Raw genomic sequence first — 13,369 nt, forward strand, 5'->3', positions numbered from 1 at the left:
GCAATGTTCTAGAGAGTCACCAAGTGTCTCTTCTCTCTGCAATGAAGTTACTGGGTTCCATGGTGTCAACGTTCGACATGGTGGAGTATGCCCAGTTCCATTCCAGGCCTCTGCAGATGTTAATCCTCTCCACATGGGACTGCTTTGGGACATCCCCAAGGTATCCCTGTGGATCCCTAAGGACCCTGGAGTAGAAAACAAGAGATATGGTAAGAACTTACCTTTGTTATCTCTGTTTCTACAAAGTCCTTAAGGTCCACAGGGCACCCGCCCTGACACCCTGTGCTTAAGGAAGGGTGTTGTTCTGGTCGCCAGTTTCTGTGAGAATGTGAATCTTGTGTGTTCCAGACTTTCTTCTTCCTTTTCCTCTCCTCCGGCCTATGGCTTGACACTAAACTGAGGTGCCTTGGCCTGGGGGCGGGGTATAGGAGGGGGCCCGGTGCATCCTGGGATGAAAGAACTGTGTGGTGCCCATGGCAGAGCCAAGCTTATACCCCAAGGTATCCCTGTGGACCCTAAGGACTTCTTAGAAACAGAGATAAGAAAGATAAGTTCTTACCATATCTCTTGACTTCTTGCTGCGGCCTTCAGGAACAAATATAACTGGACTATGGTTGGCTTATGTATGCAGAGACTGATGAACTTATACCCAACTAAGGTTATATATATCGTATCCTGTGTTGCTCTCAAAGTTATAACAAGAAAATAATATGTACTGGAGTATGCATTCTGTAATGTAATGTTAGTTATTGTTTATGTTATGTAAACCGAAGTCTTTAACTAAAGAAAATATATGTTTTGATCATTTTAACATAATAGAGTAGCGTTCCCGCTAGGCTGTTTTAGCGGGGCGTGGCGCCCTGCCCTCCTTCTGGAGGGCAAAAAGCACCCTGCCCTCCAGGAGGAGGGCAAAAAGTGCCCTGCCCTCACAGCCTGCGGGAGCCGTTCCCACCCGCGGGAGGCAGTGTCCCGCGGGTGGAGAAACATGCGGTGACCCGGTCACCGTCGGAGAATAGACGCCGGGCGCATGCGCCTGGCGTCTATTATCACTTTCTGCAGCGCTTGGGGGCTGCCCGGCATGTCCGCAAGCGCCGGGCACGCCCCCAAGTATGACGAAAATGGGACGCGTCTTATAGACACACCCCCTTTTCATGACCACTCCCCCTTTTCGCGCGCGCGCGCGTTCGGCGTGCGCACTAGATTGCCCTCTCTGGCTCCGGTGCCCTGCCTGCTGCCGGAGCTAGAGGGAACACTAATAGAGAATATATTTTGTCTAATTTCTATTAATTTAAACAACATCAATTTGACACGTCATATAAACATGGTTGAAAAATGCATAACCTTTTGTGTTTATTCAAATGAAGACAATATTTTGACTTAATAGCTTACAGTTCCATATTACATAACTGGGTTTTCCCAAGTAGGCCCATATGATATATGAGTATACTTGGGTGAAGGCACTGATAACATTATATGTACCACTTATTGGGAGGAAATAAGTGGGTACATTAGACAAGTGAAATGGGAGTTAGTAACCTGGTGACCCCAGAGAGGGTAAAAGGGGGTTACAATTACCTTAAAAATTATATGGTTCCAAGAGGTTTGAGACCGAAACTATTCCCATCTTTTGAATTGGCTAATTATGACCAAAGGAAGAAATGGGAATATGCCTTAACACAGTGCTCTATACTTACTCAGACAGCACAAGAAATTAACCTATTAGGAGAAAAATTAAAGGAATTTGAATCCTTGGAAAAATTTCAACAAGTGTATGACAAACTAAAAAAGGAGGTGGATGAATTTGAGAAAGAGATCATTGAGGTGAAACGGAGGAAATTTTATAGGAATAAGAATGATTATTCACTCAATAGGGTGTTCAGATGGAATATTATCCCTAAACGTAAAAGAACCCCTTTTACCCTGAACTACACTACCACCGATATTGATTCCTCGGAGGGGGTGGGTGCAAGCCGCGATGGTACATATAAGAACTACAAACGGGATTTTTTGGGGGGCAAAACCCAGTTGGAAATTAAAGGAATTATAGAAACCGAAAGTATAAGATCAGGAGCGGGCAGGGGGATAGTAAGAAAGAGGGACACCAGAGATTGGAGGGAGGAGCCACAAGAACAGAGAAAGTACAGAAAATTAATGAGCATCATACTGGCAGTACGGAACGGGATCGGTATGAAATACCGCCGGGCTATGTCCGGCAGTTCAAATCCCAACGCTGGAAGACCGGCAGCAGTGAAGATCCCGACAGCTAAAAAGGTAAGTATAACTAACCCTACTCCACCCTAACCCTCCTTTAGGGGTGCCTAGCCCTAATCTCCCCCCTAGTGCCTAACCCTAACCCCCCCTAAGTGCCTAAACCTAAAACCCCTGTCCCTGCAGCCTAAACCTAAATCTCCCGGGAGGATGCCTAACCCTAACATCCCCCTAAGGGTGCCTAACCCCCCTTCCCCTAGCCTAACCCTAACTCTCCCGGGGGACTGCCTAAACCTAAGTCCCCCCGGGGATCCCCTAACCCTCCCCCCTGGCTGCCCACACCCAGCGCCCGGCTTACCTTCAATCGGTATCGTGGGGGTCGTCCAGTGTCGTGGGGGGGGGTCCGTGATCACGGGGGGTGGGGCTTAGCAATGGTCAGTCGGCGCATATGTCGGCACTTGTCACTGTATTTTTTGCAAAAATACAGTGATCAGTGTGCAAAGGGGATTCGCAGGGACAGAGCTTTCTCACAAGCTCTGTCCCTGCAAGGGATTTTTAGTAAATCCCTGTGATATTGCCTGAATTCGCAATGCGAATTCAGTCGGTAATATCATACTACAATCTGCATTCAAAATGCGGATTGTAGTAAATAGAGCCCTAAGGAAGAAAGAGAAGCAAGATATCTTGATTAAAGCCTCTGATAAAGGGGGGAACATTGCTTTATGGCCTACTAACATGTATTTAGATTAATTAAATAAACAACTGAATGACATCAAGTGCTATAAATGTTTAATCTTCAATCCTACCCAAAATTTCATGAACCAATATAACAATTTGGTTTCAAAGCCTTCACTAGATGGAATTATTGGTAAGAAGGACACAGATTTTCTGAAAGTTAATAAACCAAAGATCCCGACATTATATCTACTCCCCAAAATATATAAAAACGATACCATCCCACCAGGTAGACCCATTGTCTCTGGTGTGAATAGTCTTACTGAGAATGCAAGTATTTATACTTTTCAACATCTCCGCAAACATGTTTTAACATTACCATTAACGAAACTGGATTAGAACCTTTATATACCCCTGCCTATACCTTCTAAATATCCTTCCTATAAACCTCTAAGAATAACGCTAATTTGCGTACGCAGTCTGACCGCAAATAAAGACAGGAGTGGAATCTGTGGTTCCAACGCACAAGTATTATTCAGGTAAAAGTACAGTCAGTTACACGCAATTGATACATACACAATTTAGGAGTAAAAGGAAATATTACAGACCCAAGTACAGTATACATACGCTGCGCTTCCGGACCCAGAGATAGACCTCAGACTAGAGACCCTCAGTTCATACAACCTTCAGCATGGACTAAAAAACCAGTATACAAGCACACATATTTATCCCCCTCAGACACAGGACAAAGGGAAAGTTTCTTGCTGATATCATTGGTTCCCAGAGGAGAAGCATATGTTACAGTACATTTAACAGGCTGGTTCAAATTGACTCTCCCTGCCTCTAACAGCAGGGGAATCTTTCTAGTAACACCTTCTGTACATTCCAACAGTTTAAACATTTTGTTGCTTGTAGGTTCTGCGATCCATAACTTGAGTTTGCATGATGCGATCTCTCCACCGATAATACCGGAATGCTGTAAAAAGCGTATGCATCAGAACAAGACCAAACACAACTTGCTTATCATGTATACTACCTTAGTTATCAAAAACCTTTATTTCTCAGCGCTGAAACTAACTTAACCAACTTAGATCATACATTTTGATGCTTATGGAACCTTATGAGTGAATATGAAATGTGTGGGTATTCAGGGTTTGGTATAAAGACATATTTAATGTGTGTATGAAGATGAGTGCATTTGTCTCTAACATTTTAGCAAGCTGGGCCAGATAGTTCTACATGTCCTGTCAACAGGCCCTCCCACCTTTCCTGTGTTCAAAGGGAAAAACCTATTTTGTTCTCCTAGACTCTTGTGTGGAATGCAAATGTATTATCACCTCAAGCTGTGAAATTTGGGGCCATCCTGTCTAGGATTCAGACAAATCCAATTGTGTATATCAATGCCTGGATTATATTACAATTGCCACAACTTTACTTTATCTGCATCCAGGGATTCCCAATTTGTATGTAAAACTAACCATTGTCTATTTCTATTTACTTTTGCTCAGAAAGCTTGTTTTTCCAGTTGCCCTTGGTAGATTAACATTGCCATCTGTTCTTAGCTCCTGAAGTGTAACTTGAAATGACGTTGGTCATAAAATAGCGTCTTGCAGATTCTTGTTTCTAAAATGGAGTCTAGCTGCCATTTGCAAGATGGCGTCGTGCACGCTTCAATTTTAAACTGATCTTGTCTCAGCTAATAATCCAGTTTTGACACCATCATACATCAGGGATACTATGGATGTATTGATAAATTTGCAGAATCTAGTAGTGAATCCAGAAACTTTGCTAGTATCCTGTGATATTGAAAGTTTATACACAAGTATTGGACATGATAATGGCATAAGAGCAGCCAAATATTTTTTAGACATGGGAATTCATAGTGAGTTTAATGACTTCCTTATAACACTACTAGACTTTGTATTGAAGAAAAACTATTTCATATGCAATGAATAGTTCTACCTCAAGGTCAGAGGGACGGCTATGGGCACCGCTTGTGCCCCAACATATGCCAACCTCTACCTGGGTTGGTGGGAGAAATAAATTGTTTTCAATGAATCCCATGAAAAATACACCAAACGCATCTTACTATACCTAAGGTACATAGATGATGTATTCATACTCTGGGAAGGGGAGCAATACTTGTGTCAGGAGTTCATTGATGTTTTAAATACTAATGATCTGAACCTGACTATGGAAATGAATCAAGTTAAGATCAATTTTTTAGATCATACCATAAGGGTAGGAGAAGACAGTATGATTTCTGCAGACATCTATCGGAAAAACACAGCGACCAACAGTGTTTTACATAGCAGTAGTGCTCACTTACCTGCAACAATTAGAGCACTTCCTAAGGGTGAATTGTTGCATGCCAAACAGAATTGTTCCCAAGAGGCTACCTATGAATACAGAAACAAACAAGTTAGTGACAGACTGAAGAAGAGAGGCTACAGTGGTAGAATGATTAAACAAGCAATTAAAGAAACAAAAGGCTGCTCTAGAGAGCCCCTCCTTATACCAAAGGTAAAACTTCATAAGGAAGAATCAATTAGATATATTGGCACATACAACAACCAATGGAGGGAAATTAATCAAATTCTATAAAGGCATTGGCAGGTCTTGTTTATGGATAGGGACTTAGCCAAATGCCTACCCCTCAGAGTTCAGTCAAGTTGGAGAAGATCTCGAAATCTGAGGGACCGCTTGGTACAGTCATTTTACCAATGTTAAAAAATCCCTACATAACAAAAAAGGATCTTACCCATGTAAACAGTGCATGGCATGTCAGTATATGACACCAAGAGAATGTTTCTATGATAGGTACAACAGAAAATGGACTATAACTGATTATATAGATTGCACGACAGCTGGGGTCATTTACCATTTGGAATGTCCTTGTGGTAAAAGTTACAGTATGTAGGAAAAACCATTAGGCAACTAAAAGTCCGGTTATTGGAACAATTATGAATGCCAATTTGGCTAAGTTTAGAACCTTAACTCTTGTAGCGAAACACTTTCTTAAACACCACGGAGGTAATACAAAGGGATTAAAAGTATACGGTATGAAGAGAATCAATATGGGCATCAGAGGAGATCTAGATCGTGAGCTCCTCAAATGAGAAGCAAAATTGACCTTCATCATGGATTTCATTTCCCTGAGAAGAATGAATTAGGGGAATAGCTATTCAGCCTTAATATAAAAGTCTGGAACTATCCAAGATCTTTAAATGATAAAAAAGATGATATACTATTTCTTTTTAATAGTTATGGCGCTAACAGTGAACTGAGGGACATAAATATAATAAACCATGGTTAAGAATAGAATATGATGGTAATGTAAGGGTTTTTCCTCTTTCTTGAGTAGAATATAATGATAAAGTAAGGGTTTTTCCTCTTTCTTGAGTAGAATATGATGATAAAGTAAGGGTTTTTCCTCTTTCTTGAGTAGTATTATATTCAATGGGTGAGTATGTCCCGGTACATATATTCTTTATCCCCATGAATAATTATGAGTAAATAACAGTCTAATCTATTATTCTCATGCCTATTAAATTAGAGAGAATGGATAACCCTTAACGGAATCTTTATATCAATAATTACATGTCTAGGTGATTAAGTAATTTTATAACCACCCTTGTATATATCTCTATACAGACGCACCTTTTATCTCCTTCTTTTTTCTTTTCTTATTAACTTTTTCATATGATTTGTTTTTATTGCAGTGATTCACTTTCTTCTTTTTTCTATTATATTTATCACATGTTATCACTCATGACTTTTATTTAAGTATTGACTCTTTTTTTGGTATATACACTATTAATACGATATGTATCAGATTCAACACGTACATTACGACTACACGCAATTTTATTCATTAATAGTATCTACATATTTGATTACACACCAGGAATTCGTGAATAATGAATTTCAATGGTCCGAAGAAAATTACACAATCTCAATTATAGTAATAAAATATAGTAGCACTATAGATATCACAATTTGATTAAAAAATTCATTCATTTTAATAAAAATTTATGCATACATATATAAAATAACATATATGAGCAATTTGTCTCACCCTAGTGATTGTCCATATAAGAATTGTGCCTGTTCCTGTATATACTTCCGGCTTTAATAAGTTATGGAATGTAATTTTAATCTACGTTTGGAAATAGGACTGTCCAATAGGTAGATGTTTACCAAGGTTTTTCATCGGTAGAGGGATGATCATTTTAACATGTAGCTTCCATGTCCATGTATGCAGCTGGGAGCCCTCAGATGTCCACGGTGTACAGACCTGGTCCAGTCCAATTAATCGGAACTATAATTATTCCAAAGTGATGGCAACGCTTGTGATGTCCAGCAAGTTGGTTCAGGCTTTAGATGGGCAGTAGGTCACTTGGTGGGTGATGGCATAAACACGTAACGCGTTTCGCTGTGTAGATTAGCAGCTTTTTCAAAATATCTATTTTGGAATATTTGCATATTTTTATTTTGGTTAATTTATTTATTAAGGGGTTAATACATTGGTATGTTGTTATGTTATTTAATTTAAATATAATTTAGTGGGTAGGGAATTTATCCGTATATTTAATAAATTGTATATTCCTTTTTTTAGAGAAGAATGTATATTGTCACATTTAAATATAGGATCACTGATATACATTGTTTTGATGACTTACTGTATTACCAAAATAATAGAGGATTTCTATTTAATTAGAAACAATGTGTATATACATTGCCTAGGATTGTTCCTATTGGCTTAATTTAAATCTATTTGACCTATTATATCCCTGAGGATGGAAACAAAGACTGGAATGTAGGAACAGAATGAGAATGGTCAGGATCAACACATGACCATTAGTATGACTGTGGATTGGTTACATTAATGAATATTAGGCTACCAAACAGGGCAATCTGGTTAGCCTTAAAAAAGCTAATATCAGCGAAACGCGTGGTGGAGGCAGTTCCCGCTGTGTGTTCTTATGTTCATCATTGTAATAGGCTGTTAATATATACTAACAGATGTTTGCTTCACAATAAGGGACCAACAAAAGAGATTAGATAAATGTACAAGTAGTGTTCACTCTAGCTCCGGCGGCAGGCAGGGCGCCGGAGCCAGAGAGGGCAACCTTGTGCGCGCCCAAAAAGGGGGCGTGGTCATGAAAAGGGGGCATGTCTATCAGACGCGTCCCATTTTTGTCATACTTGGGGGCGTGCCCGGCGCTTACGGACATGCCGGGCAGCCCACAAGCGCTGCAGAAAGGGAGAATAGATGCCGGGCACATGCGCCTGGCGTCTATTCTCCGGCGGTGACCGGGTCAACGCATGTTTCCCCACCCGCGGGACACTGCGTCCCGCGGGTGAGACCGGCACCCGCAGGCTGTGAGGGCAGGGCGCTTTTTGCCCTCCTCCTGGAGGGCAGGGTGCTTTTTGCCCTCCAGAAGGAGGGCATGCGCCGCGCCCCGCTAAAACAGCCTAGCGGGAACGCTATACAAGTACGGGGGTCCTTAACTAACACGGAGAACATATACTTGCTCAGTATGCTTACAGCGCTGCACAGTGAGACAAAGACAATACTACAGTGACACAGATCCTTTTGAGTCTTAAGGGGTATATTTAGTAAAGGTCAATTTTGATAGATTTTAACTGATTTTAATTCAGTTTTGTGTTTCAGGGTCTAAATCACACATTTACTAATAGATGATTTTTGACATTGTTTAAAAAACAATGTCAAACATCATCTGTTAGTAAATGTGTGATTTAGATTCTGAAACACAAAATGGAATTAAAATTTATTACAATCGATCAAAATCGATCTTTAGGGTCTAATAGGGTAAGGATTGCTGGCAATGAGGATTTGGGGTGGGTAGCAAATAGCAGGTTGTAATCAGCAAAAAGGCAAATATTATGGGTAGAATCCTGAAATGTGGGGCCCGCCATATCAGGACTGGCAAACTTTTTCGCTAATGTTTCAATTGCTTAGTCTACTTTTTAAAAATCTGATGAGTAGACGACATTAGAACTTTATATGTTAATATGTCCAAATATACCATGTATATAGCCCTTATACATTTTATATATTAAATGACATTATTTTTTATATATTGTGATAATATAAATTTGGATAAATTGTATGTCATCAATTAGTACCTATGTTGCAGCACTATTCATTTATATTCTAATGAAATGACTTTTATGACTTACAATGTCAGCTGCATAATTATGTTATAAAATATTTAAATTAACCTATATAACTTGAATGGTAAAATTGTAACTCTGTTTCTATCTTATATCTATCTGTAGGGTTAGTGCTGGAATGAAGTTTGAGCTTCCCACAGGTGATGCAGCTGCTGACACTTACCCAACATGGCTGAAATTTCACATAGGAATTAACAGATATGCATTATACCCAAGACAAGATCCTCTTATTCCTGTCCTGCTTAAAGAAATAGCAACACAGCACATTCTTAACTCTGGTAACAACCTCTCTAAAGATCTCTGTTCATCTTATCTACAGAATATTCTTGTGTTTTTGATCTATTCTATAGCTAAATAATATGAGCTAGCACAGGGGTGCCCAACCAGTCAGAGTCAAAGAGCTCAAAAATAGCTGTAGGTATGTCAAAGAGCTGAGATCATGTGCGTGCTGGAGGCGCGCGTGCAAAAAAAGGGGCATGGCCTTGTGTCAGCCTGGTATGACTTTTGTAGGTGTGTGATAGTGTGCCACACCCGAGGATTTAGTCCGGCTGGTGGCAAACCCAGCACTCCGAAAATAATACATAATTGACATAATAATCTTTTCAATATAAAACATTTTTTACCTTTTTACTTTGAGGTAACTGTTAAGAGGAAAGAAAAAAGCCAGAGCAATATAGAAAACATTGAAAAAAACAGATCCACATAAAATACACCATATTTGTCACTCCAGCAACTCCTCATATGTCACAACAGCAGCCCCTCCATGTGTCACTCCACCCATGTGTCACTTCATCAGCCCCTCTGGTGTCACTCCAGCCCCCCATTTGTCACTCCAGCAACTCCTCATGTGTCACAACGGCAGCCCCTCCATGTGTCACTCCACCCATGTGTCACTTCAACAGCCCCTCTCGTGTCACTCCAGCCCCCCATTTGTCACTCCAGCAACCCCTCATGTGTCACAACAGCAGCCCCTCCATGTGTCACTCCACCCATGTGTCACTTCAGCAGCCCCTCTCGTGTCACTCCAGCCCCCCATTTGTCACTCCAGCAACCCCTCATGTGTCACAACAGCAGACCCTCATTTGCCACTCTAGCCCACCTCTCTCCCTGGACCAGTCCAGCCACTCTCCCCCACACTCCCTCCCAATGCACGGGCCACTCCAGCCCCCCCCCTTCCGCCCCCACATGTCACAAATAAAATTAAAATGAAAAAAAAAATACATCTCTTACCTTGCTGCGGAGCGTCTGGCATCTGCGACTGTGTCCTCCTTGTGGCTGCAGGTTCAGTCACAAGTTGAGCTCTGTCTCCTGTTTGCCACGTGACAAACATGCAGCAATGTGACATCATCATGTCTTATCGCTGCATGCCTCCGTAATAGAACAGACTGCTACAAAGGGTTTGCATCCTCTGAATAGCTGCTCGAGAGCCATGGGTTGCCCATCACTGAGCTAGAGTAATGGATTACAAAATTGCTTAAGAACATGTACAGATTGTTAGGGGTGTTCCAAAACATCCAAAAAAAAGATAGAAAACAAATAAAGTGTATACTGTAATGAGCGTCTGACTTTTGTGGATAAGGATGACATCAGAAAATATGCTAATGATTTAGGGCTTGCAAAAATATGCTAATAACTCAAGACCTCATTCAGTATGGATTGCAACTGCGAATTTGCACGCAACACAGCTGCAAAGGTATGCCAATGCTTGCCACAGCTCAGCCAGCATAAAGACACCCACTGCTGCTTTCTCACATCCATCCAACCTCGCACTTCTGCATAAACATTGGTACCATCAGCCCGTCACGCATCATTTACAATGGGTCTGACCAGCTGCTGAAGCTGCAAATCTTGTAGCACGCAATGAGTACTCAAGGTGCGCATGCAATCGCAGTGGCTAATTTATGCACACCCATGAAACAGCATTCAGACAGACACACCAGAGTTTTTTTTACTACTACCCCGTTACCATCCCCAAACGCTGACAGCCTGTCACTGACTTTGCGATGGATTCCTTTGTGCGTCCATAATCGCAATGTGATCGCTGTGCATGCGCAATGTGGCTTCTATGCATGCGCAATGGCAAACAATCGCTCAACTGCATGCATAATCGCTATTGCGTACGCTGCTGAATCAGGCCCTCAGTTTCTGTCTTGTGTACAAAGTTGGCTACCACTGGCATCTCTGATCTGATTACGTACAAAAGACACACTTCTGAGCAATCATATGGTGTCTCAGAATGTCCTCCTCAACTAAAAACGCAGAATTCACAATGGCTGACTAGGACACATGCCTACATTTTTGTAGCCAACCCCCTGTTATCTCCCCCAAATTGGTCATCAGTGGCTTCACTAGGGGTATGCGTGCCACATCGGGTGACATCATCCGAGGGGGTGAAACCAAAATAGCTGAGCTGCTCTGCTATTTTGGTGTCACCCCCTCAGACAGTGGCACGGAGCAGCCACACTATGCAGAGAGGCCAGGGAGAGGCTGAGGGCTGCCGAGCAGCTGGTGGAGCACTGGGCAAGCCCCCAATGTGCCGAAAATGTGTCACGCCCCCAAAATGACACACAGCAGGGAACATGACTTTTGAGGCCACACCCCCTTTTGTAGCCCACCATGCATAACCACCTATAGTGACTCCACTGATGGTCATTACCTGTCACCTACTATGCAAATAAATCCTCACGGTATCCACCTTCTCTAATCAATGGCTGTGTATGCGCAGTGTGGCTGTGACATATGGGCAATGGCAAAAATTTGCTCCACTGCGTCCAACAGCAAAATTGTGTCCACCTCTGAATACTGCCTATTAGTCTAATTGCTGACCAAAAATAAACAGTTGGGAAAGATATATAGTGCACATTGTGTGCCATCACTGATGTCTGCATATCAGAATTCATTACACTCCAAGATATTGAAAAAAATACTATTTAATGAAAGCTCTTATACAGGAAGCAAGCACAGTAGAATAATTTTAATGTGAGCTTTCAGTAGAAAACAAAGATGCGTGCAATGGCTCTAGTACATAAAAAATCACAATGGGGCATATGTAGCAAAGCTTGATGTGAGATAAAATTGTGAAATATATATAACCAACCAATCAGCTCCAAACTATCATTTCTTAAACACAGTCTGCAAAATGTAAGTTAGAAGCTGATTGATTGGTGATATACTGTATATCTCACAATATTATCTAACATCAAGCTTTGATACATATGCCCCTTTATCACTTAATAATTACGTAAGTACACAAGGACGTAAGTATACTATCCCTAACCCCTAATCCTCCCCCTAACCCTAATCTACCTTTCCCGCAGCCTAACCCTTCCCTTCCACAGCCTAACCCTAACCCTCATAACCCGCAGCCTAACCCTAAACCACCCCCCTGCAGCCTAACCCTAACCCTCCCTTCCCACAGCCTATCCCTAATGCTCCCCTCCCACAGCCTAACCCTAACCCTCCCCCGAGCAACCTAACCATAACCTAAGCCCCCCCTTACCCCCCCCGCAACCTAACCGCGAATTGTTACTACACCCCGTGGTGGCAACATGAAGACAATGGAAGCTATTACTATGATTACCATGCTTATTTATTTTGTTTATACTGTTACTTGGTTTAGCCTGTTTTCTATTATTGCTCTGTACTACACCTGATAAATAAAAGTTAATAATGAAAACAGTAACAGCAGGTACATGGAATGAACAGTACGCTCAGCAAACACCTGGAACAGATCTGAACTCCCTCTGGACAGGACCTGGACTCTGTTTGGAATGGACTAGACCCCCTTTGGACTGGACTACCTTTGGTCCTCTGGACTGGGCCTGGAATCACTAGGACCTCTGGCAGCTTGTACTGTACCTCTGGCAACTTACTGTCTGGCAATACTATGATTCAGGCAGACAAGTTTAGTAAACCTGGCAACTCTTCCTGTTAGATTGGCAGTTCATTCGGCAAGACTGTTACCTTTTTCTTTAAGGTTGGTAGCTCTCGCTGTCAAACATGCAGTTGCCTCTGTAACACTTGCAATTCACTGTAAGGAATTGGTAGTCCTTCTCATTGCCTCCGTTCTCACTAGAATGGTGTTACCCTTTCTATCTTTTCCGTTCCTTGCAGCACATTACTCCACAGCAATCACTCTACGAGTTACTTCTCTCTCTGGAGAACTTAGTGGACTCTGCTGTGCTGCATTGGTTTTGCTTGATGATGTGGTGTTCCCAGCTAACATTGCACCGAGTTGCTTTCTGTCTACACTCCCTATCTCTCCTCCTATTTCCACTACTTTGGT

The 13,369-nt window shown here is 41.8% G+C and overlaps 1 protein-coding gene across 1 annotated transcript in view; it reads left to right on the plus strand.

The window, feature by feature from the left end:
• The window catches only part of LOC148479034 (extracellular serine/threonine protein kinase FAM20C-like), a 118,692-nt gene that overhangs the window by 36,967 nt on the left and 68,356 nt on the right, over positions 1–13,369 (plus strand). The window contains exon 2 of the mRNA XM_088455045.1: positions 9,190–9,362. Coding sequence (XP_088311171.1) covers positions 9,190–9,362 — 173 coding nt within the window. The remainder of the gene's footprint in view (positions 1–9,189; positions 9,363–13,369) is intronic.

This window comes from Taudactylus pleione, unplaced genomic scaffold (assembly GCF_031769625.1).
Source record: "Taudactylus pleione unplaced genomic scaffold, aTauple2 ptg000642l, whole genome shotgun sequence".
Taxonomy (NCBI): Eukaryota; Metazoa; Chordata; class Amphibia; order Anura; family Myobatrachidae; genus Taudactylus; species Taudactylus pleione.